This window comes from Mercenaria mercenaria, chromosome 1 (genome assembly GCF_021730395.1).
Source record: "Mercenaria mercenaria strain notata chromosome 1, MADL_Memer_1, whole genome shotgun sequence".
Lineage (NCBI taxonomy): Eukaryota > Metazoa > Mollusca > Bivalvia > Venerida > Veneridae > Mercenaria > Mercenaria mercenaria.
In genome coordinates this window covers 113821771-113849064 of record NC_069361.1, presented here as the reverse complement: position 1 = coordinate 113849064, position 27294 = coordinate 113821771, and the positions used below count along the sequence as shown (strand labels likewise).

General features: G+C 36.4%; 2 protein-coding genes across 2 annotated transcripts; both read left to right on the top strand.

Annotated features, from left to right (window-relative positions):
* The first annotated feature begins 683 nt into the window (after positions 1 to 683).
* LOC123525254 (mitochondrial amidoxime-reducing component 1-like) lies at positions 684 to 9417 on the top strand. The gene is made up of 7 exons (XM_045304154.2): positions 684 to 1304; positions 4081 to 4254; positions 5303 to 5477; positions 5936 to 6076; positions 8050 to 8114; positions 8747 to 8821; positions 9081 to 9417. Exons 1-7 carry the CDS (start codon positions 1081 to 1083, stop codon positions 9190 to 9192), a joined length of 966 nt encoding a protein of 321 aa, XP_045160089.1. The 5' UTR covers positions 684 to 1080; the 3' UTR covers positions 9193 to 9417.
* A 4352-nt stretch (positions 9418 to 13769) lies between these two features.
* On the top strand, positions 13770 to 22575 carry LOC123545232 (cytochrome P450 1A1-like). Its single transcript, XM_053530100.1, has 4 exons — positions 13770 to 13887; positions 16227 to 16349; positions 19903 to 20094; positions 22352 to 22575. The coding sequence occupies exons 1-4, from the start codon at positions 13770 to 13772 to the stop codon at positions 22573 to 22575; spliced, it is 657 nt and encodes a 218-aa protein (XP_053386075.1).
* Positions 22576 to 27294: the final 4719 nt, after the last annotated feature.

Sequence of the window (27294 nt, the reverse complement as noted above, 5' to 3'; positions counted from 1 at the left end):
TGTTTCATTTTGGTCTTATAATTTTTTTACAAATATGTCTGAAAATTCTGACAAACTCACATGACTGAAAAATTCAGTCTATTGGCACTCAGAATAATTCAGATAAAAACAGTTATCTGAAAAATTCATGCTTTTTTAATCATACACTTTCAGACATCTGAATAGTTAATATCTTATTCAGAAATATTCAGCAAATATTCAGAAATGTTCTGACAACTCACTTGACTGAAAAATTCAGTTTATTGGCACTCAGAATAATTCAGAAAAAAAGTCATCTGAATAATTCATACTTTCTTATTCATACATTTTCCGCAGACATCTGAATATTTCATATCTCATTCAGAAATATTCAGCAAATATTCAGAAAAATTCAGTTCCTTAAATGCTAGTTTCAGAAATATTCATATAGAAGATTTTTGTTCAGAAATTTTCAGTATGAATTCAGAAAAATTCAGACAGATTCAGACATGTTTTTTCATGAGGGTGGTTTTGCACTTTAATGTTCAACACTGGGTTAACTCTAAAAAACAGTACAATATTATTCTCTATTATTGTATTAGATATGGCGGAAGCTTCGTAAATCTGCTACTTTCCCCTCTGTCTTTTGCATAAAAGTTATGCCGCGCAGCACTTATTATATTATATATTTCGGTAGTATGTGATTTTCAGTTATTGTGTTATCTATCAATTGCGATGATCCGTCCCTCGATGAAATATGATCAGTGTACAGAGACACACAGGCACCCGATTCGACCGGAAATATCTTTCCTTTTTATTTATATCCCGAGAGGGTACTTCAATTATTTCGTCCATTCCTCGTGCTGCAAAAAAAAAAATTAAAAAAAATCAAAAAAAATCAGCTATCAACAGTGATTAACAGTACTGAAAAACAAATAATTTACTATCATGGGACTTACCAAACTCCGTTCTATTTTTTTTGGCCTTGGTAAGGTGAAATATATACCACCTTGTGTATCAATCGATCAGTCAAAACACTATTTATATCTAACCAAGTATGTGTATATTTAGCTTTACCGTTAATTTATACAGTGTAATAAATTTCGGTTACACGTTGAAAACATGGAGTTACCTGAGCGAAGTTCAGTGTTTTTAGCGTTGGCAGCTGGGGCAACCCTAAAATATGCAGCCCTTCGGTGGGTTGGAGGTCACAGACGTAAGGAGTTTGTTGGGAAAGTGTCAAAGGTGTTTGTTTATCCGCTGAAATCAGGACGGGAGTTACCGGGTTGTCTGAAAAAAGTATCCCTTAAGAAACATGGAATCTACACAGACGGAGTTGGGGACAGGTATACAAGTTTAATTCATTGGATATAGTAATAGATATATCAGTTTGTTTCATTCAGTGACAAGTAGTCACAACGTTGTTCGGTTGTCGTGAACATGTATACATGCATGTGTCATCAGTGAAGAAACCCTCGTGATACATTTAATGTATGAATTTATGGCACAAATAAACCACTTAATGCAAATCATGTACGTATGTATGGACATGCCTATTTTTTCTATGGTTTCAATGTTTGTTTCACTAGTGGAAAAAAAACAACGTCGGCGTCCAGCTGTTTAAAAATAGACGACGACTAACAAAGATACGACGACAGTTGAATGAAAAGTGGAAACTAATACAGATCGTGACCACAGTAACATCCCTACATAAGTTACATAACATATTCATCTGATTGTTATTTTGATTATACTGATTAGAATAACAAGTTTAAAGAGAGGCCCCATCTAACGGTATCCTTATGGTATGTCAAATGCCATACCATATTAAAGAATACCGTTAGATGGGGCCTGTGGGTTATACTAGCAGATGAAATACAATTACATCTGGTTAAACAGCGACCATGATAACGTTGATCACGATAGAAACTGGTAAGAGAGTGATCACGATAATAGTGGTCACGACAACAACTGGCTAGACAATGATCACGATAACGTTGGCCACGATAAAAAACTAGTAAGAGAGTGATCATAATAACATTGGTCAAAATATTAACTGGTAAGACAGTGATCACGATAATGTTGGTCATGATAAAAAATAGTAAGAAGGTGATAAGGATAACAGTGGTCAAGATAAATACTAATTAGACAGTGATGACGTAATTTTGACCACAAGTTTAGTTGTTAAAGACAGATCACGATAACATCGGTAAGCGGTCACGATGATTATATTGGTCACTATAACAACCAGTAAGACAGTACGATTACAGATGACAAGACAGCTGAGGACGGTGTTCATGATTACAAATGGCGAGACAATGACTACTATAACACTGATCACTGTTACATCTGGTAAGACAGTGATCGCGATGACAACAAATAGATACATCACACTAGACCATATACCTTTTACAGTAACAAGTGAAAAACTACATTGATAACGATAGTGTCTGATGAGATAACACTTAAAACAAATACAGCGGTCACGGACAGTGATCGTGATACAAGCTGAAGCAGCGAGCTTATGGCACGCCAATTGTCCAATAATTACGTAAACCCAGGTTCACGGTCGAAAAACTAAGACTAACGATCGATAAACCAGGTTTTTCGAATACTAACCTTTATTTTCGAGTGAAAACATAGGATAACGCCGTAAACATAGGATAACGACCGAAATTCATAATTCAATCGAGAAACCTAGTTTATCAAACGTAAACCATGGTTTACGGTAGGTACATTAGGATTATTAAGTCAACTATGAATACCGGGCGTGAACATTGGTTTACGGCCGTGAACCTATGTTTAGGGACGTGAACCTATGTTTACGACCGTGAACCATAGTTTACGGACGTGAACCTATGTTTACGAACGTGAACCTATATTTACGAACGTGAACATATGTTTACGACCGTGAACTTGGGTATACAAGCGTGAACCTATGTTTACGTTTGATAAACTAGGTTTTTCGAACAAAACTAGATTTTCGGTCGTAAACATAGGTTCACGTTCGTACACTATGGTTCACGCTCGTGAACCCAGGTTCACGCCCGTAAACATAGGTTCTTGCTCAATCGAAAAACCTAGTTTATCGAACGTAAACATGGGTTTAAGAGCGTAAACTAAGGTTTACGCCCGTTATCCTATGTTTTCGCTCGAAAATACAGGTTAGTATTCGATAATCCTGGTTTTTCAACCAAGAACGTAATTATTGGATAATTGGCTTGCCGTGAACTATAGTTTACGGACGCGAACATATGTTTACGAGCGAGAACCTATGTTTACGACCGTGAACCACAGTTTACAAACTTGAACCTAGGTTTACGCTCGATAAACTAGGTTTCCCGAACAAAACTATGATTTTCTGTCGTTATCCTATGTTCAAGCGCGTGAACCTATGTTTACGGTCGTAAACCCATGTTCACGGTCGTAAACCCAAGTTCACGGTCGTTAACATAGGTTCACGTTCGTAAACTATGGTTTACGCTCGTGAACCCAGGTTTACGCCCGTAAATATAGGCTCACGCTCGTGAACTTAGGATAACGACCGAAATTCATAGTTCAATCGAGAAACCTAGTTTATCGAACGTAAACCTGGGTTCACGAGCGTAAACTGTGGTTTACGCCCGTTATCTTATGTTTTCGCTCGAAAATATAGGTTAGTATTTGAAAAACCTGATTTTACGTTCGAAAAACCTAGTTTATCGATCGTTAATCCTAGTTTTTCGGTCGTGAACCTGGGTGTAATTATTGGACAATTGGCGTGCCATACGAGCCGTAATAATTGAACCGATACTAAACATAAAAACGAAATAGATGACGATGACAACTGAACATACATTTATGGCAATGTAACAACCGCCATTTACTAATATGTGTTTGCAAGTAGTAAAATTATAACCACGACCCTTGTCAAAATGTTAAGTCAGCCAACACAACTGAGCAATAGATGAAATGGATGGACAGCGAGTTCACTAACTCACGCTACCTTCCGACTGCACTATTGCGCCGTAACTTCTTTACGGCGGCTGCAAGGGTAATCTACTTCTAAACGACACCAGTTCACAGCAATCTCTGGTCGCAGCGACAAAGGACGAATTAATTATGTTTTATCTTTTATTTCAGGCATTGGCTCGTCACAAAAAATGGAGACATGTGGACCATGAAACAGAATGCACGACTGACATTAATTCGCACATCCATTGAAGATAACGCAGTCAAACTTGACAGCGATGGAATGGAGTCACTACGGCTACCACTAGATCCTGTCATTGACCCTGATAGTCTTGTAACAGTTACGTAAGTAGGTCATTGGTTTTCTGGTCCTTTGTTCTACTCAGTATGACTATTTTTTACGGAATCCTGTTTTGTTCATTTCCTAAAATCGTCCATTGCCCAGTTATCAAAGCGCTACGGGTAGGAATGGTAGGGTGGCGTAGGGTGAAATACTGCCATCTAACAATTCTACCATCGTACTGTCCTACTTCCATCCCACATTCGTTATTTTACTCTACTTTGAGTCCCATCAACTATCTTGCTTCCGTTATCAGAGGCCTCCATGGTAGAGTGGTTAAGGTTGCTGACATGGGCTCGCTTGCCTCTCACCAATGTGGGTTCGAAACCTCATTTTGGATGTAGAATTCATTACGTGAGGAGGCCATACAGCTGGCTTACGTTAGTTCTTACCAGGTGCCCGTTGATGCATGAAATAATGCTTGGGGGAACCACTCGGGTCTTCTTCAAAAGAAGTGACTCCGACTCAGCAAACAAACAATAACAACATATTCTATCGTCGGCGTATTGTAATGGTGTGAAAACCTTACGTACATTATTTTTTGATTTCAGCGGGTTGTTTCACATATATTTAGTGAGCTGTTTTTTGATGTGCAGAGGGGCCTCCGTGGCTGAGTGGTTAAGGTCGCTGACTTCAAATCACTTGCCCCTCATCGATGTGGGTTCGGGCCTCACTCGGGACGTTGAATTCTTCGTATGAGGAAGCCATCCAGCTGGCTTACGGAAGGTCGGTGGTTCTACCCAGGTGCCCGCTCGTGATGAAATAATGCACGGAGGGGCATCTGGGGGTCTTCCTCCACCATCAAAGCTGGAAAGTCTCCATATGACCTATAATTGTGTCGGTGGGGACGTTAAACCCAACAAAATAAAATAAATAAATTGATGTGCAGATGTGCAATTAGGATTTTAAGTCATTTTGGCAGCACTGTGGTACCTGAAATATTTTGAAATTTTAAGTGGCAGAGATTCCTTCCAATCATTATCTGAAACATTCTAAGATTATATAATAACAAGATGTGTGACTGTAAATATCAATAATGTTTACAACTTACAGTGTGAAACTAACACCACTACCGGCGTTAGACTGTGGTGACAAGGCTGCTGCCTGGGTGTGCAAGGTGCTACAGCAGGACGGGCTCAGACTGAACTACTCAGCCCCATCTCTTGCCAAACGTTTGTCCTGCAAGGTACACAAGGACTGGCCTACACAAATCCGATCGTTTGATGAAGTAAGTAGATAAATAAAGTGAAAAGAACGAAGATGGATTTAATGTTGTTCAAATTTTATACCTTGTGCAGCTATCGTTTCCTAATTGGAGAGTCCGATAAACCTCACTTTAGTCTTGCTGTTCCGCTTAGAAAATACATTACACAGTAGAAGCCGGAGTTATACAGTGATCAGAGGAAGACAAATCAGGATTCTCTTAAAAGGTATTTTACCTGTCACGAAATATTTCTGCTCCAGAATTCAAAAGTATGAAAATAGTTAAGGTCGAAAAACGGAAATCATTGTGATATTTGTAGTACAGAAAGATATCTCATGGCGCTTTTCAATCATCCTTCATAACTAGCAAGTAAATTTATGATGATCTAATACAAAGAATGTAGTTTCAAGTTATGGTAACCCCTTACTAGTAATAAGAATGAAGTTACTGTTATGACAAACTTGCAAACACTGTTTTTTCAGATAGCATTCCAAGATTTCTGTCACTGTATGATCATGTGCGAGTCCTCCATGGAAGACCTAAACAAGCGTCTGGAGAAACCGCTAAATTGTATACCGTTCAGACCAAACGTCATGGTCGAAGGGACTAAACCTTTTGATGAAGTAAGAACTTGACATTGTTGCAATCTTAAGATACTCAAAATTGGGTGCCTTTTGCAAATGTACATAGAGATTTTCTTGCATAAAACTGCAGTTATTGTTAAAGTACGCATATATTTTTCGTGTTATAGCATCTGCAGAATCCCAAGGGATTGGTTGGTGCCCGAAACCTTTAGATCATAATGTTCATATAATTTATCTTATGTACAGTGTCGCGTTTTAATTTTAGAACAGCATTAAAATCTGTTTGTGTCCTGTTATATATAGCATCTGTGAATCCCATGGGATACGTAAGTGCCGTCGCACTAGCGGGCTTGTGCACCGACCAATTCCTTGCAATTCTGAAGATTCTATAACGCAAAAATGAGTTATCTCTACATAATTTGGAGATTACGCATTCTTTAACGACAGTCAAATATAGAATCTAGCAAGTAAATATTGGAACTGCAAAATAAAACCCTACAAGCAGAGATGCTTTTGAAACAGGTAAGGATATAAGGGTAGAAAGTCAGTACTAATCAATAACTTGTATGGAAAACGGATAATTTCTTCAACTGACCTGAACCAAAGATACATTATGAGCTGTTGTGATCGTGCTGTCTCCGTCGTCCGGCGTCCAGCCTCCGTCATCCAGGTTTTTACATTAAACGACTTCTTCTCATCAACACTACATGGTGGATATTCATTAAACTAGCCAAACACGCCCTTGCATGGACCGCTTTAAAGTTTGTTAAGCGCTTTTTTTGTGCTGAACAACTAAATGAATTTTTACCAGACCGGGCGAATAGGATCTTTTTAAAGTTCTCTATCATATTTGTACAAACGTTTTAAGGCCTAAGCGGAAACATGATGAGTGTTTACGGTAAAGTTTACCAAACTTGTTCTTGAGCGTTCATGTAAGGTCCTCTCTCATGTTTCCTCAAACGGATCCACTTGACCCATTTCAGAGGCCGTCAACCTAAAATCAGCTTCTTAAGAATCACTTCATTGATCTTCTCCAAACTTGTTCTTTAGCGTCCTTGTAAGGTCCTCTTTCGAATTTGTTCAAATGACTTTCAACAACATCTCAAGAGTCTCTTAATGAATCTTCACCAGACTTGATGTGTAAAGTCGTTGTACCGGTATCTCTCGGGTTTGTTAAAAACTTTAATCGCGTTCTTCCGAATCACTTGATGGTTCTGAAGAAAACTCGGACTGTATCATGCTTGTTTTTACTCAGATTTATTCAAGTAGTTTCGTTTGTCCCCTGTAGAGGTCGTCAGTGCTAAAAGGTAGAATAAAACTATTTACATTTCTTCGTCTATGTCATGAACTACGTGATAGATCTTCACGAAACTTGGTTTGTAACATACCGCAAGTTCGTTCAAATGGTTCTGTTCTGTCCCATTTAGAGGCGACCATAGCTAGAAATGGAAGAAAACCTGTAAACAACTTATCATAAGCCGTTTGATATAGCTTCAAAAAGTCTGTCTTTAGCATCTTTGTAGGATTCTCTCTCCAGTTATTTATTAAAATGGTTTTTTAGGGACTGCTAGATGAGCTTAAATAGAATCTCTACAAACATCTTCATGAATAGTCACAAAACTTTTTTTAGAGCATCTTTCAAAGGCCGTTTCTAAAGTCTGTTCAGATAGTTCTGCATGGCTCGTTTAACGTTTTAGATAAAGTAGTATTTTAAATGACTTCTTGCGATGAACTACGTACTGGATCTTCACTATATCTTTGCAAGATTCTCTTTCAAGTTTGTTCAAGGGGCTTTGCTTGACCCCTTTCTCTGACAGACCGAGCTGAAAATAGAATAAACTTTAAAAGCTTATTCTTATGAACTCTTATGAGACATTGTTTTATGACATATAATCTTGACTAGATGAGCGCCTTAGGGTCATCATGGCCTTCTTGTTATCTTGTTTTAAATAATTGTTTGTAACAAAACAAAAACAGTTTTTAAAATATTTATAGTAAAATTTGCATTTCAGGATAGCTGGCGAGAGGTCTATTTTGGTGAAACTACTAAAGTAAAATATGTTGATAAATGTACACGGTGAGAAAAATAATTGTCTTAAGAATGTTTCAGTGCGATCAGTTTTTCGTCATTTAGATAACTGTTTTTGTTGTTGTTGAGTTTAACGTCGCATCGACACAATTATAGGTCATATGACGACTTTCCAGCTTTGATGGTGGAGTAAGACCCCAGGTGCCCCTTCGTGCATTGTTTCATCACGAGCGGGCACATGGATAGAACCACCGACCATAGCTGGATGGCTTCCTCACATGAAGAGTTCAACGTCCCGAGTGAGGCTCGAACCCACGTCGATGAGAGCCAAATGATTTGAAGTCAGCGTCGTTAACCACTCGGCTACGGAGGCCCCTAGTTAGATAACTAGTGAAATTACATGACTGCGGACAAAAGTTACTCTTTGTTTTGCGTCTATACTAGCCCGGTTCAAGAGCTTTTGTATTTTTTAAACTGTTCAGGTTACTGTATTATAACTCAATTTGATAAACAACATTTTAAGTTTTAAAAATTTCACTTTCATGAAGAACCTAACGTCTCTTGAATAAAAAATTATGTAGTTTAGGAAACTATACAAGTATTTGACAACAAACTACAGCTCAGTTTTTACCGGACTAGTCAATTGACGTGCTCATAGTTAATGCTGTAGTTTTTTGCAGGTGCCTGATCACAACAATAGATCCAGAGACTGGGTTAAAAGATAAAGAAGACCAACCATTAAAAGAACTGAAAAAGTAAAGTCCTTGAATGATTGTTTCAAAGTTATTTAGAATGAAAATTTGAACGATTATATCTTGTACAATTGGGTTCTTTACAAGGATAGGTGAAAATATTTATAGTACCGTTTGTAACTCTGTCTTCGATAAATGTGCCGCAATTATCTGCGAACAACCAACGCCTCGAAATAATCCATATTGATAAGAAAATGAAGAATATAAACTTTAAATTGGCGTTTTCAAATAATCATATTGTAAACATGTTTTTTTATTTCAGATTCCGATGCATGGACCCGTATGGTCCGAAACCTTGCATGGGAATACACACTTGTGTAGAAACAGAGGGGGACATTCAAGTTGGAGATCCTGTTTATGTCATAAGGAAATAGACAATGGATACTCCGATACTCTGTCTAAAGAAGAGACAGTAAAACATAGAAATCTATGACAATACTTTAGAGATTCTTCTTATGGCAATAAGATATACACAATAAATGGTATATGCAACCGAAGAAAATAGAAGATTTTAGAACACATGTAGCTTGTTGTTTCAAATTTGGTGCTCCATATGTTAAATAAAACTAAATAAAAGATTAAAAGAAATATGTAGAAGATTCTAGATTCTTTTATTCTGTGAAGTTTCACAAGCAGTACTTGGCCTTTTTCTGTTATTTCCCCAAAAGTAGTACATGATAGAATAATTGTGTTTTCAGCAAGCGACAATATACAATTTTTGTATATGAAAACAATATTTGTTTGTTTTTGGTTTAAAGCCGTTTTTCAACAGTATTTCAGTCATATAACGGCGGACAGCTAGCCTAAACAGTGTTCCTGGATTCTGTTCAAGTACAAACCTATTCTCCGCAAGTAACTGCTAACTTCCTGACATGAATTATCAGAGGTGGAGGACGAATAATTCCAGTCGCAATGTCTTCTATCAAATCGTCACGGAGAACATACGCCTCCCCCACCACAGGGGATCGAACTCGCGACCCCGTGATCCATAGACCAACACTCTCCCTACTGTGTGTGTGTGTGTGTTCGGGTTTAACGTCTTTTTCAACAATTTTTCAGTTATATAAACGACGGTGTCTGCTTGTAGCAGTGAGAACACTGTCCAACTTTATAGTGCTGCCTCACTGGAATATCACGCCGTAGACAAGTGGCATGATACCCCATCCAGTCGCATTATACTGACACCGGGCTGACCAGTCCTAGCACTATCCTCTTAATGCTGAGCGCCAAGCGAGGAAGCTACTAGTACCATTTTTTCCGTCTTTGGTATGACGCGGCCGGGGATCGAACTCACGACCTCCCGCACTCGAAGCGGACGCTCTACCACTAGGCTATCGAGGCGGTCTGTCCCTACTGAGGTAACATATAACTTTATATGAGCCGTGCCATGGGAAAATCAACATAGTGTGTTTGCGACCAGCATGGATCCAGAACAGCCTGCGCATCCGCGCAGTCTGGTCAGGATCCATGCTGTTCGCTAACGGTTTCTCTAATTACAGTAGACTTTAAAAGCGAACAGCATGGATCCTGACCAGACTGCGCGGATGCGCAGGCTGGTCTGGATCCATGCTGGTCGCAAACCCACTATGTTGGTTTTCTCATGGCACGGCTCAATTATGTAATCGTATATGTTATCAACATTTGGTGTGTCGTTGTTGCACATGTTGCGCACGGGAACAGGTACACCAAAACTTTCTCCGAAACATAAATCGAAGTCAGTAACTGATTATTTTGCGTCCCCGTTGCCCCACCCTCCCCACTCACGGAATTGGTGAATGGTAAACACATACAACCTGTAGTAAAATATACCAGTACAATTTTATACCAGTATGTACAAAAAGTAGACTTCCATATGCAAATTAGTAGTGTGCATAGAGCTTAGTAAATATACAGTTGAATTGGAATTATTTGTAAACATAAGACTCACTTATTTCCATAAAATGGACGAAATATATGATATGTCACTTAAATTTTTTTTTTGTTAAAATACGTTTAAACCAACAGTACATTGAAAAACACTGCAGATTTGCGCGTAGTTAATTTCGCGAATACTCTCTTGTTTGTCCTATTTCATTTATTTGCGAAATGTTGAATTAGTGCGTTGCTTTTGTTTGTTTTGGGTTTAACGTCGTTTTTCAACAGTATTTCAGTTATGTAACGGCGGGCAGCTAACCTAACTAGTTGTCCTGGATTCTGTACCAGTACAAACTTGTTCTACGCAAGTAACTGCCAACTTCCCCACATGAATTATCAGAGGTGGAGGACGAATGATTTCAGACACAATGTCTTTTATCAAATCGTCACGGAGAACATACGCCCCGTCCGAGGATCGAACTCGCGACCCCGAGATCCGTAGACCAATGCTCTCCTTACTGAGCTAAGCGGGCGGGCTCTAGTGCGTTGCAAAAAGTGAAAATGGACATTAATTTGGATATATATTGTAAGGACCTACCCCCTGGGTAGTTGCACATCCTTATTAATCAGGATACCGATCTATTTAGTAATAACTGGTATTTGCACATCAACATCTACCCTTGATAAAGCATGCAAATACAAGTGTATGTTGCGATTAACACCAGATGCGTTGAAATATATACCTGGGACAACCTCTTTGGATGCGTCGATATTGGACAATCTCTGTAGATGCATCAATATATATATCATATACCTTGGGAATACCTTTTCGGTCCTATCTAGTCAGGATATCGGACCATAATGATAACCAGTATACATACATCACCATCAGTTTAGATGAAGTGCATATATACAGGTACTCCTTTCTGGTTTACATCAATACCTTCCAATTTACCACAGGAACTCGGATGAACGGTTAAAAATAGCTCTTTAATATTGCGACATCATAATAATCGTGTAACGCTTGTAAACATAACACAAAAGTACGTTCCAGAAGTTGACAATATGGCATCGTAGAAATGATATTACACCGGAGAAATAAATACATTGTCATAGATTAACAATGGAGGACCTAGGCCTATGCAATGGGATCTTCTTCAGTCAAAGCAGTTATATATAGAATCTACATCAGTACAAAGCATTATAATATGTGAATATAAGTAGAATTACGGAGACCAATGCATCTCTTTGGTTCTGCCATAACGTGGTAGTTCAGACTAGGCATACTGCAAGGTTCGGTTTTACATGGTTTTGTATTTACTTCATAATATTGTTGTTGTTGTTGTTGCTCTGTAAGGCTAAAAGTGCCTATTCTATGAATTTGACTTTCTGCTCTTTAAAATAAAGTTAAGACTGCCTAATAAGTGTTTCTTTTACCTTGCTAAAGAGCTTTTTATGTTTTTCTTAATAGAAAATGTATTTCTGAATAGAAATGTCTCGTCTGTGAGTTTTACTTCTCAAGGTTTTACGGTTGAGAAGAAGATACCGACTGAACGCAGACACCCGTATTTATAGCCTTTGGAGTGCCAATGGCAACGGCTTTGACCAATGAAAATCCCGGCTTAAGACTAGGTAATGTGATACGCCCAAAGCAACAATTAACAATGAGAACAATAAAAGTGCATTACATTTCAGGCTCGAGTACTACAAGCACGGCTTAAAAGAAAAGCCACATAATTATACATGATATACATTATGAAATAACATATCGACAAAAAGCCGGAGCATTATACGCTGAGCGTAGTGATACATGTAGACGAAATTTGTTACGCTAACAATATATAGTACATACATAGTAAAATGTTAGAATTGATGTGAAATATCCGGCTTACATCAGGCTTTAAGTTATTTAAGCATAAATATGAATCCCTAAAAGTTTCATTCATAACAAAGATATATTCACGAAAAGCCGGACCCTAAAAAGGTAGAAGTAGTCCAAAGTTCCGTGTCCGCCATTTTTAAATACCGTAAATGGCACAAGGCAGCATCGTCAGAAATGTTCCAATACGTCTGTAGATAGTCTGATGTGGTAAAAATCTCTTCCTGTACGTGTCGGGGAGTAATTAATTTATTCGTTAGAAGAACCATCTGCCTCCTGTACTAATTATGACAAGAGTTACGTATCCTAATGTAGAGTACTCTCTCACAAGGAGAAATGTCAACAATGATGACATTCTAATTTTTATGAAGAATCTTTGTAGGAAACAGTCCATTTGAAGGAAAGTTACTTAGGTATGACGTATATAAACACTTTAAATATTGAAAACAGTCCTTGTATTAAGTTAGATTACTCTAGTTCAGCAGTTACTTGTATGCTAAATGTTTATTTGTCACATAATTTCATGACGTTCATTTTGTAAGGGAGAATTCCATTACAATATATATATATTTAAACTGATCAAACTCGCGAAGCGTAGCGAAAATAAAGTTCTCGAGAAGTGCATTTTTTGAGTTAAAACGATAACTGGAATAATTAATGCTATGAAATAATTACGGTTGATTATTTCATACTTCATACTGATCGAAGTATTAACATTATAAACTGATTATAAAGAATACAGCGCTGAATGTTTTCCCCCAGGGCATTTATTGTACTACTCTCGCACGATAATTTAAACGACAGCATGTTTATATTATTGTTTGATTGTTATGGTTATAATGCAACGCTGAACTCAAACAAAAGTTGTCAATGATACAAGTTAAGTGCATACTATAATGTTATACAAAAATATTTTCTGTATTGAAAGGTTTTAATGAAAAACAAAACCATAATTATCAAACATGTTATCGTTTGAATTATCGTGCGGGATTTATAGTAGACTTTTTACAACGCAGTTCCATCCAACGGGCAATATATCAATCATAACAAACAATTACGGATTTTTCCTCAGGCATATTAACTGGATAACCAATATGTCAAATTATCTCGTTTGATTGCGCATTGGTTGTGAGAACATGAAAGCTGATGGTTTTATCTTTATTATTTTAAAAGAGAGAAGGACTTTTCTAATTTGCTTGAACTTTGACACTTTTGGGGATGTCCAATAATACAACCTCTTTAGATACATCATCTGATACACCTCAGCTATTTAATAATGACTGTGTTCTACCTGAAAACTGGACCACGGCACCATTTGCTTACGGGGAAGTTGACAGTTTGTTAGACACTATAAGTCTACCAATTTTGTTTGTTTTAAGAATCTTTGGAAATACGTTCACTTTGGTAATTTTGTTTCGGCAGAAAGGGCGTTTGCATACTCTTGAGAGATTCTTGACAGCTTTAGCGTTTTCAGACACTGTTCTTCTTATTTTTGATGTCTTAGTTGTTTGGCTTGGTTATATCAGGGAAACAGAACTTTTTGACGACAGTGAGATTATATGCAAATTACATCTGTATTTGAGTCAAACCTGCTATCAATTTTCAGCATGGATTCTTGTTGCGTTAACAATAGAAAGACTTTTAAGTGTCATGGTACCTCATAAATTAAGGGATATTGTTACTACGCAGAGAGTTAACATTTATATAACGATCTTGGCAACACTGGTGTTTGGTATTAACAGCCACCTAATATTTGGCACCGGGCATGACGAGGGTGAATCAAATAAGTGCTGGTATGAGTCAGATTCTTACGAGTCATTTTACAACATTGCCTGAACGTGGATTGAGCTATTTATAGAATTTGCAATACCTTTCGTCATCATTCTTTTCTCAAATGTAATTTTGCTTTACAAACTAACAAACACAGGAAGGAACCAACGGCTTACACTCATGGTGGTTATGCTCTGCATAGTGTTTTGCGTTTCTGTGTCGCCGTATGTATTGTGCAAATTGTTCTGGGAATCATGGGCAGGCAATCTCCACCAACTTTGGTGCAAAGATAAAGAAGAATACGAAAGAAAGGTTGATCTATATACATGGATTGTGGCTATAACAAATGCTGCTTCCTATATTAATCCATCAATAAATTGTATATTGTATGTTATTTCTGGATCAAGATTCCGAGGCGAACTGAAGGCATTACTCCTGTGTAAACAAGCCGGGAACAAGAATGTGTTCAGTAAATTACAGACGACCTTGATTGAGGTCCGCCGACGTCTACATTTTATTATTTACAAAATCACAGAAGAAGTAATGTAATGTTCTGTTCATCCCACATTAGATTTAAAACAATTTTTTTCTCGTACCTAGAACAGCTTACTAACTAGAAACAAAGTAGCCTTTTTAGCGTATTAATTTCTAAGTAATTTACAATGTGCGTTATTCAGTCGTTTTGTTTGTATTGAGGAAGATAATCGACACGATTTATGACAAGAAATGTGACAAAAATTGCGTTTTCAGTACCCAAACAATGGTCACAACAATTTAAGGCTAATTAACATTTACTAGACACAAACGTTTTCAAAATTATCATTAAGTTTTACTGGCATATCGTTTAGACAGACATCCAATTTAAACGTTAACAGAAGGACAGTACAACATCATGATATATCGTACCATAACCTCTCTCAAATAAATGTCTTAGTTACAACTTTCAAATTTTCTAGTCTTAGCATACCAACCATATTTAGTCAGAGATACAAAACAATACAGACTTTCTGTGAAACTAAACAAAGGGTCACGATGGCCCTAGTTCTCCTCAGTAACTTTGAAGTTTGAAAACTGACCTGCTAATTCATAGATGATTTTTAAAGCTTTCCTCGGTGCCTTCTGTAACCGTGTGTGTGAATATCGTAATGGCTTTAACAATTTTAGTAGAAAGTCACCTTAGGACAGTTTCTATGAAATTACTTTTAAATCCGCCCAGTGCTATACTAAAAGTCGATGGTGTTTGACGATTGTATATTTCAAGCTCTGGCGGCCACGTTTTTGACATTCGGAATGATTATTTATGCGAACAAGTTATACGATCGGACCATATATTAAGAGGGCTTGGGTGATGTTGTTTGAAGCACTTCCTACTTTAGTCCTGATTGCAGTTTGTTGGGTTTTTTGTTTGTTTATTTTTGGCGAGTCGGGGTAATGTAAAGGGTAACTACAAATACGCAAAATAATTCTAATATCTCTTATTCTTTTTCTAACAAGGAAATGTTCAAATTTTCAGTTTATTTTTGTACGGAACAGTTACCACGTATTCATGTGTATTTAGCTCACTTAGATATGATACAGATAGAGATAAAATGTGATCAACTGACTGGGTTTCTAAAGTGACAAGAATCTGGTTTTAATGCTGTATGGTTATCCTGAATCAGTTTATATCAAAATGTTTATTCCAATTTTACACAATCTGTAAACTACCAGCTGAAGACAAGATATGTTTAACAAATCTTCTCTTTGTTTGTTTAAAAAACTTAACCTGACATTTGAAATATCTGAATATGTAAATAAAATTAATATTGTAAATAGGCTGACTATATTTCTTACAAATCGTTTAAACCGAAGAATGATTAAATTATTTGTATGATTGATAATGATTTGTTATAAATTATACTAAAGTGTACTATTTGTCTGTGAAATATCAAATATGTATAGCGCTTTCTGACAAGACTGTTAATTTAAAAACTCTTGGGGCTGTAGAACCAGTACATATATATTACAACTACGTCAGTGTAATTGATCGTAAGTTGTGCGGTTTAAATGACAACTACATAACATTATTGCTTGCTAGTTCTACAATCAGCACGAAAGATCCCTGGCGGAACTTCAGCGAATTCTGACAGCGATGCCATACAATTGTGAATATATGATAAAAAGGTCAATATACGGCTAAGATGTGCCGTCTGGCCACAATGGCAAACCTAGCTGAAACCCTCGGGCCATTATTACACTTGATGTACCACAATTGCCAGAAGGCAATTAACCTCTTTATTTGTAACAAAACAAGAGAAATATAGAATAAGTTATACAATATGACATACAAAAACAGATATATATATATTCTTTATTATAGTCTCATCTGTGTACAAACAATACATGCACATAAAATAATCAGAACATTAAAAACAACAGTACACAGTCATTCAAAACATAAGAATTATAAGAGACTTTGTTATATAACACTATGTCTAACATTTACATGTACATATAATTACGATAACGATAAAACCAAGATGTTGTTGCTAATCACTTCTAAAAAAAATATATGTTTGATAATCTGACATGTAATATCATATCAAACAGTGTTGTTATAAAGTCCAAGTGCACTCCGTGCGGATTCAGTCTAACTCCCGGAACCTGGTAGTGGACCACAAAGTTCTTATTATAAAACAAAATTTTGATTACATGTTTTAAGTTGCGTTTTTGCCTCTGACCGTTCCGATTCGTGCCCCATTGTGCTCCTTTCTGGTACTAATGTAAACCATAATATAATATAAAATATAATATAAAATATAATCTTTAAGGAAATCTATAAAAAACATTATTTGGAAGCATACATCGCAACTTAGAAAAATATTAATAAACAATTTGAACAATTCTACAAGAGAGGAATGCAACAAAGCACAAAACCAGCAGCCTCGATTTGACTGTTCACGAGAAGTAAAGAAATGTGCAACACCCTAAACCAATAATACCGGCTTAGCGGAACTCTGTTATACAGATACATTAATCCAGATCTCAATGAAATAAAATTCTAGAAAATATAATAATTCTGGAGACTCTTCACTTGTACTAAAATCTTTGTTTTAAAATAGTTATATTAAGTCTAGAGGAATATCGTTATGAGGTATACAATGCAATCAAGCTGAATATATGTCTGTTTATGAAAGATAATACGATTTGCAACATGCCTCTAGCACTGACTTGATTGGAACTTTAGTAACATTGATTGTTCTTCATAGTCAGTAATATTTGATACTATTTACGCACACTGTCTAGTCTTCAGACAATTTTTAAACTTTCGTTACTCTTGAGGAATGGGCGCTAATTTCTCAGAACGCAACTCGGTGAACTTCTACCCTTATTTTTTATCTTCGGTATATTGGGATTCCAGACTATAAAGATTATAAAATGACATCATTTTGATGACGAGGCGGAGCGAGGAGTGGAAGAAACTAGACCTGTTGATATAATAAAATCTGTAAATAGATCCTTTGTAAGCAAAGAGTGCAACCAAGAAGAACAAGTAAAATTTTGATGCAGAGCATCAAGTCGCCGGAGAGCTGTCGGCTAATATTTTGAAGATTGGTTTGGAAAAAAAGGCTAATAAAGCTATAATTGCTATTGCGGTGCATTGCATGCATGAAAGGCTAAAAAAATGTCGCATCCTTGATGAAAGATACCCCAAAACCGAAACCCTCCTACCATCTTAATTGTTTTCTTTGTTTACAAACCAACGCTAAGCCTCGTACTGAATCCCACGCGCCAGCATCTTCACGAATAAGAATGGAAATCTACGACGGCAAATATTTTTCACATTTTCCAACAATGAATGCAGAAGATTTCTTCTAACCGAAACATTTCGACAAATTATATTATATATCCTCTAATGAAATGCCCATAGTTTGACAATAAAGTCAAAAAGAATCACGAAATTTATAAACTTTTCCTATAGGTTGATGGTCAGTAATTTTGTTTCATATAAAAAAAGACAACTTCAGGTCGTCTTGATCAGGTCGTCTTGATGTATCTTTATAGAACATCATTTTTTCCTACACCTATTTTTCATGAAAGTTCTATTATAAATTAACGACAAAAATGAAAAGAAAATAGGGGGTTGAATAGTTCCTAGTGAAATGCTAGTCAGTTGTGGTCTGCTACCTTAATAATGGCGCATATTTGCTCGTGTCCGCACAAATAACCCCTGCTTTCGGTTTCGATCTGCAAAACCTACCGTGTGGGGTGTATAAACATGAAAACCGTTTCATCTCATGCAGAATGTATTCTAGCAGTGAAAATGTGTAATTTAAAAGCACTCGTTCTACAGGAATTTGCGCTAGAAATGGGAAAATTAGGATCTATTTACTATGGACTTCTTTTGACTACACCACAGAAGCACATTTTCAAATGAATTACTGACCTTATTCCGACGGACAATAAAGAGACAGTCACATATTATTCGCTTAAAATGTTTTACTTCCCTTGTCTTACATGCGCTCATGTAGATTTGTTTTTCGTCTGCAGTGGTATATTCTAAATATAGCAGCGTGACGTAGACACAGGTAAAGACTCAGCCAATCATTGCTCGCTGGAAATCTCCAGCTGTCGTTAATTTATTTATAGGGATAAGTTCTTTATACATTTTTCCTATTTTCCTAAAAATGCTATCTTTTGAATTAATAAAAATCTTATGCAGTTTTCTGCTCATAATTCCTTTATGTAAGCATTTCAATAACTGTCTAATAATTTACAATATCATTTTCTCATTGTCACGTATTAATAACTGCTCTTCTCCAGTGGCAAAATCCTAAAGCGTATCAAATATAGTCGCCGGTTCCTACCGGCGACTAATAATATCAGACTCGGTTAATAAGAATAAGTCGCAGAATGAATTGGCATGGATCTCAAAACAAGCATTTGTTACAATAGAATATATACACAAATTAGCCACGTTTATGTTGTGATAGATACTTCTCATACAAATGAAAAAATATGGTACAATTCACCAAGACAAATAACTAGCTATTAATAGATATTAACAGACAATAGCTCTGATTGGAAGAACAGGAATATCTAACATCCTGTGTTTTGAAGAAAAAAATGGGTTAAAATAATTACCGTAACAACTCCCTTTTCCGAGTACTTCTTCATACCTGTGTATTTCATGCAAAAGTAGGTCAAAATACATGAGCGCTGTGGAATTGTATATTCCGTGGAATAATAATGAATTATTTTCAAATTAACTAAATACTGAATACAATGTGATTATCTAATTTAAAAACGTAGACTGCATAAACTCTACATATAAATTTTTCATCACTGACGAAATGTTATAGATTAATTACAAAGTTGAAAAAAGATGTTACTGTTAAGTTGATGAAATTTAACTTATATAATAAAAAAAAACAGTCATGAGATAAAATACTGTTAACGATTGTTTAAACTGGTTTTCAGTATCGTCTTTTATTTTAGTAATCACTGTGTGTGTATAATGCTACACTACATATTGTTCTCAAAGCGGTATAACCCGCCTTTACCCCCATCACCTAAATCATTGGACATTTACACTTATTAGAGCATGACACAAGAAAACCATTCAGAAAATACCGGAAAGAACTTGGAGACGTGTTTACTTTGTATTTCGGTGGAAGGCTGACAATTGTTGTGTCGGGATTTGAGACGTTAAAAGAAGCCTTTCTTAAAAATGGAGACTTGTTCGCCGACAGACCAAGCCTTTATATGTCCGACATTGCTACGAGAAAACGAGGTGAGTACATTTACGTTTAAGGATATATTTCTCTTTCTTGAAATTTTTTTATCATACGTGTGCGCTTTTGAGATAAGATGCAGTTAAGTATGATGTACTGTTATTAGAATCAAACCAGGCTTTGTCTCATATTTTGTTTATTGATATGTAACAGCAAAGTCAACAATGTAATCTGCGATACATGTAATGAGTTTTAAGCCAGTCTTTATGCATTCACATTTGAGCGAAATTCACATTACAGCGAAAATATTTAACTCGAATAATATTTTACTAGCAAGTTGGAATAATCATTTACTTTATTTGCATGCGATACAAGAGGAATTGCCTAAAATTGAGTGATTTCAATACAAATGAAATAAGTGTATACGTTACAGTTACTTGGATACCCTTTGCCAGTCCGTGATAATTGTCTCCGCGTGAACAGTGAGTCAATTAAATGTAACCTTTTAAAATTTTGTAGGCATTGTTCTTGCTAGAGGGAAACGTTGGAGAGAGCATCGTCGGTTTGCTTTAAGTACCTTACAGGACTTAGGAATGAGGAAAAAGCAAACTTAAGGTCAAGATCCACGAAGAAGTTAAGTCATTTTTATCTGAAATAGATGATTAACAAGTGCGTATATCAAGGAAATGAAGAGAAAAGAAGCAAACGGGGAGGCAACTACAATGTGCTGTAAGTATTCAAGTTCAGAAAAGTATTTTATTCTTTTGCACAAAATGAGATAAAAATGTCTTTCACCTGGCGGGAATACCTTTTATTTACACTGTACTGTGACTTTGGAACATGGTGGGGTAAGAGTGAGGCTAGGTGCACAATAAACCGGGTTAAGCTTCCCAGTAATGGTTTTGCCACTGACCGTTCCAAGCATATATGGTTGCTTACTATATTTTTGTAGGATCTTGTTACAGATTTTATAAGCTACCACAACAGCAGAGCTCAGCTTAAAAAGTCGTTAAAGGTCTCCGGGTCTTTTGAATTAGTGCTGTTATACTTTTCTAGTCCTGGGGTTATAGAGTCTATTCAATATTTACCAAATGTTACCATATGTATTGTGTATCTATCCAGTGCGTGCATGTTTGGCGTATGTCTATACTACAGTTTTGCATTTAAAATATCCTTGTTTTTTCATGTTATAATAACAGTCCCATTAGTATCTACTTCAGCAAATTCAGTATTACAATTACAAGAACAAGGCAGTCTGAAAGACAGCTAAATCCCCCGCCACTGCTATGGATAGTGAAAGGGTAAACCCTTGACCTTTAGCTGTGACCTTGACCTTGAACTGACATGGCTGACTCATTAATTCTGCACAACGTCTTGATGAGGTGATCATTTGACCCAAGTTTCATGAAAATCCTTCAAGGGGTTTAGGAGATACAGAGCTCTAATCTTTGACCTTGAGTTGTGACTTTGACTTTGAGTTGACATGGCTGACTCATGAGTTCTTGATGAGGTGATCATTTGACCCAAGTTTGATGAAAATCCTTCAAGGGGTTTAGGAGATACAGAGTGAACACAAAATGGAAGGCTTAAACTTTTGACCCTAAGTTGTGACCTTGACCTTGAGCTGGCATGGCTGACTCATAAGTTCTGCACATCGTTTTGATGAGGTGATCATTTGACCCAAGTTTTATAAAGTTCCTTCAAGGGGTTTAGGAGATAGAGAGCGGACACGAATTGGAAGGCTAAAACCTTTGACCTTGAGTTGTGACTTTAACCTTGAGTCGGCATGGCTGACTTATAAGTTCTGCAAATTGCCTTGATGAGGTGATCATTTGACCCAAGTTTGAAAAAAATCCTTCAAGGGGTTTAGGAGATATAGGGCGGACACAAAATAGAAGGCTCAAACCTTTCACGCTAAGTTGTGACCTTGACATTGAGCCAGCATGGCTAACTTATGGGTTCTACACATTGTCTTGATGAGGTGATCATTTGACCCAAGTTTTGTAAAATTCCTTCAAGGGGTTTAGGAGATATAGAGCGGACACAAAATGGAAGGCTCAAAAATTTGGCCTTGAGTTGTGACCTTGACCTTGAGCCGACAAGGCTGACTCATGGGTTCTGCACATCATCTTGATGAGGTAATCATTTGACCCAAGTTTCATGAAAATCCTTCAATGGGTTTAGGAAATATGGAGCGGACACGAAAGTGTTACGGACAGACGGAAGGACGGACGGAGACCATTCCTATAACCCCCACCACTTGTGGCGGGGGATTAAAAAACGAGCATTACTTCAGTTGAGTTTTTTAACTTTCAGTGGAAGAGTTATGGGGAATGATTTCAGACTTGTTTGTTGCTGGTTCACATACAACAGCTGCAGCAATAAGATGGGCAATAATTTGTCTCGTGCAGTTTCCCGAAATACAAGAGAAAGTACATAATAACATATCTTCTAGCTTAGGAGATCAGAAACTGCCATCTACCGTGGACAAAACATCACTGGGATACCTTGAAGCTTTCTATTTAGAAAGACTTAGGTAAGAAAATGAAAGTCTCTCATAGATAGTATATAATAAACTTTCAATACAATAGAAAGTATGAAATATCATGACATCTAGCGTTGGAGGTCAAAAACTGACGTTAGCTATAACACGGGTGGTAAACGCGCAGTCCAATTCCCACCGGGAATACGCTTGAAATGGGTTGCGCAACGTCCGGTGCTGGTGTTGTTATGTTGAAGTTATGATTTTGCTTAGTATGAGACAAGAATAAATTTTCTCGAAAAAAGCAAAATGCTATTCGACACAGATATGATAATACATCATATGTGTAAAATATCTGGTTTGTAATTTATGATTCGGCTCTATCATCACAAAAACTCTGGCGACACGAAACGTAATAAAAGTATGAAATCAACAAAAATGGAAGTTTCTGATCTCATATGCCTAATCTGAGGACATGTGATGCTTTTTATGATAACTCAACTGTTATAAAGTAACGAATATCAAAATTATTTGTTTCAAATCCTGCTTACGGGGACATAATTGACAAAATAATCATCGGGAATGGGGTTGCGCACCGGGAATGGAGTTGCTCGCATACATCATAATGTATATAATGTATAGGCGCAACTCCATTCCCGGGGCACAACCCCATTCCCGATTATTTTTTTGCCAATCTTTCCCCCAAAAGCAACATTTCATTCAAGTGTATGTAATATTCATGACTGTTTTACACGTGTTTGATCATTCGAAGCGTCACATTTCCAGAAAGAAGGTACAAGAGTTAGAAAATTTGCATTTTTCATGATTCCATGCTTTTCTGACAGCTCGAGCCAGCAGAGTTTTCGTGATAACAGAGCTGATTCTTAAATTAATAAATTGGTATTTCACACATATGATCTTTATTCATTTTTGTGTCGAATAGCATTTTGCTTTTTTTTCGAAAGCACTCGTAAATTTGTCATTATTTACAAAAACAAAAACCCACCTACCTCGATTTTGTATATATTGATGCGCAACACTAGCACCGGAAGTCGCGCAACCCATTTTTAGCGTATTCCCAGTGGGAATTGGATTGCGCATTTACCACCCGTGTATAAACGAAATATCGCTGGGATATATTGAAGCGTTTCATTTAGAAATATTTCGTGACGAATGAATTTGAAAGACATGGAAATGTCCCTTAACTGATGAACGCGGTTTGTACGTGATTTATAGTTAGTATAAGCGAGGTAGTGATTTTAAACCCGTTTATCCAATATATATTATAAAACGTTTATCCATTATAGTTATTGTAAATGAGATAGTGATTTAAAGGCTAATCTAAAGACTGTTACTCATTACAGTGATTATATTTAGACTGTTTATCAATTTCTACAGTGCTATTTAATATTTCAGGTACTGTCCAGTAGGGATTATAAGTGGAGTTCATGCCACAACAAGAGACTTGACATTTAAAAGATTTACTATTCCAAAGCATGAATTTATAATGCCAGATTTGGATTCTGTTCTGAGTGACAAAGATACCTGGAACGATCCTCAAAACTTCAGACCAGAACGTTTTCTTGATGATGCTGGTAATATCAGAAAGCGGGAAGAAATGATAGCTTTCTTTCTTGGTGAGTGGTTATGTATGTTTTCTTATTGCTTTCAGTTTCCTTTTGAATTCACTTGCGTGCATATACGAATCTTTCATTCACATACGCCCTTACAGATAAAAAGGATATGTCTTGTATCATTTCGTTTAATATGGAAAACATTTGTCTTTGTAATTTGCATTTTCAAAGAATATTTTATACTTATTGTCCATTGTCAGGAAAGCGGAATTGCATCGGGAGGTCTTTGGCACGAATGGAATTGCTGCTGTTTCTGGGTGCTCTTCTTCAAAAGTTTCGTTTGGAGAGTCCAAAAATGAAACAGTTTCAGTGGAACAACTTGACGGTGTGTTTGGATTAGTGCATACACCTAAACAGTACAGCATTGTTGCGACTCTTCGCGCTTAGAAGATATATGAGCCGCGACATGTGAAAAGCAACATAGTGGCTTTTCGACCAGCATGGATCCAGATCAGCCTGCATCCGCGCAGGCTGGTCTGGATCTATGCTGTTCGCAAAGCCGCTATGTTGGTTTTCTCATGGCGTGGCTCAATTATAAACGCTGGTTTTAAAAATGTGCCATATACTGGAGCTTTGCTCTACGTACGTAAAGTTTTATTATGCAATTTTTGTACTTTAGAATTTTTGAATATACGATGGATAATCAAGTTGGATTTTAAAGCTACAATGGAGATAAGAAAACTTACAAAAGACAAATAGAGAAAACTTTACTAGGACATTAGCAGTTCCGTATCTGTTTTAGTCTTTGCAATAATATTTATTAAACAGAAAGGTAAGTTCTCAAAATATCACAACAACACATCTGTGTAATACTTGTCTTAAGAACATACTTTCAAGCGTTCTGCGAAAACCGGGAAAAACAGTCATAACAGTTTTAATATATCATTAAATAAATCCAGTGTCATTAAAATGTTAAAGTGTGTAAAAGAGGACTGGTCACACACGCCGTTTTTAGTAAAAAGTTGTTATCTCGGGCATCAAAGGCTCAAGCGCTGGTGCTCGTCCGAGCAATTTATTCTTAACTTTTTTTCTTTACATATTTTATGCTTTGATCTCACTTATTCCATGGCGACGTTTCACTATACTTTGTTTAGATTTTATGATATTTATAACACTATAAGCGTTTGTATAATTATGAATATTTTGATGTATACATTTCCATTGATGTAAAATATTTTTTTATTTAATATGTACTTTTGATCTTTTATATAATTCACGAAATTATTTAAATCGATTATGTCTAAAAACTTATTACTATTATTATAACTAATGCTCAACTTGAAACATGAAACAGTTCTATTTTTGAGTGAATTTATTCCAACTGTGTCACTGCTTCTATTTCTGTAAAGTTGTTACGTCGTGTTCTTAGGATGGACTAACTTTGATAAAAAAAGTCATCAGATATTACATAAATTTGATAGTTCAAATATTGTTTCATATAATTTACATGTAATGGCCGATCTGACTAAAGTACTTGATCTTATAAACGAAGATCTGAGAATGACCCATTCACATTCGTCTTCTGTATATTTTGGATTTCCAATATTGCTATTTTTATTTTCGCAAATCTTTTTCTATTTGAACCAATCAGACGACTTGTTTCAACAAGCATTTGGCTGAACCATCAAAATAGCATCGAGTGTCAAAGAGTAAGAAAAATGAGCAGTCAGTCCGGGGCTCGAACCCGGGACCCCTCAATTACAGGAAAAGTGCTCTACTGACTGAGCTAACCGGCTGTCTTACACTTTACGTGACCAAGTCCGTACCATGACATATGATTTCTCTCAAAACACGAGGGCATAGTCGTGATGTGGTCGTCATAAGAATTGTAAATATGAAAAACCAAGGCTAAATATAGATTTTTTAAGCTTACAAAATGTTGTAAGTAAAGGCTCTGATTGGCTAGCGGAAGGGTCGCCAGAACGAGGCTATCAATAACACGTATTCAGATCCTAAGCGTAGCGTAATAGGAGATGTACTTTAGTCAGATTGATGTAATGGCGGTAACACACACCGTAATAAAGCATACCATTCTAACAAGTATTTTGCTATCCTTGACTAAAATGGTATTTTCATAGATTTTGTTATTGTTAATTTTCAAAAATGATTTTTTTACAATGTGGGTCAACTATTTAACTCTTCCAAGTCAATATCAGGAATATCTGTGCTTTTGTTTTATATAAATGTAAGGGATTCGGTTGAAAAAGTCCTCGAGAGTATAATAAATGGCATATATGCAAGCTTCTTTTATGTTGGCCGTCCTGTAAAGCAAATGTATTATGAACAATTATTGACGTATTTGAATCAGAACTTTGCAAAGTACCATTACTTGGTTGTTCAAAATTCAGTTTTGTTCGAAAACTGTAAAGATATAAAATATGAAAGCAGTCAAGATGTTATCTGTTAAAAGTGGTACATGTATGTACTTTCTAATCAAAATATTTAGTTTTCCTCGGTCAGTACTATATTATATAGTCTTGGGTATTTGAGTATTTTTGTACCATGTGTAAAATCAAAATTTGATATTGTTTTGAACAAAATATTCTAGGATGCAGATGTATACTGTATATGTTTTCACTTCCGAATAGAATGGTTTTAAAGAAAAGTACACAAAAACGTGTGATTTATATTTCAATTTAATACTGCTGTGAAGATCGGCACTTCGTGAGAACTTGGCGTGTTTTCATAATCCTGCAGACGATAATAAGGTGGCCCAATTAATAATTTATTTTACATTCGCCCAATTCTTTTCCATTGAAAATTATGACGTTTATTTTTTATGACCGCTGTTTTGACGACGTCCGCGTATAGTCATGAAGAACGTTCCTTTGATGATGTCGCAGTTGTTCCATCTAATAAACAGAATGGCCTCTCGCGCCCCTGGCGAAACAATGGAGATTATCTTTATAGGCGAGGAGACGACTGTCTTAGGTCTTGCAATGGTGTTACCGATTTGCAGTGTTAATTTCATACTATCCTATCTTGTTTGATATAAGGTGTGTTGTTAGCGCAAAATGTGCATTTTGAAACAGGCTGCTTTTGTAATTAAACATGTTTTATGATTATCAACTTTGCTCAGTTCGTGTTTAAATACTAAAAGATATTGGCTAACAATCGGCAGGGGCTGGGGATTTTACGCGAGG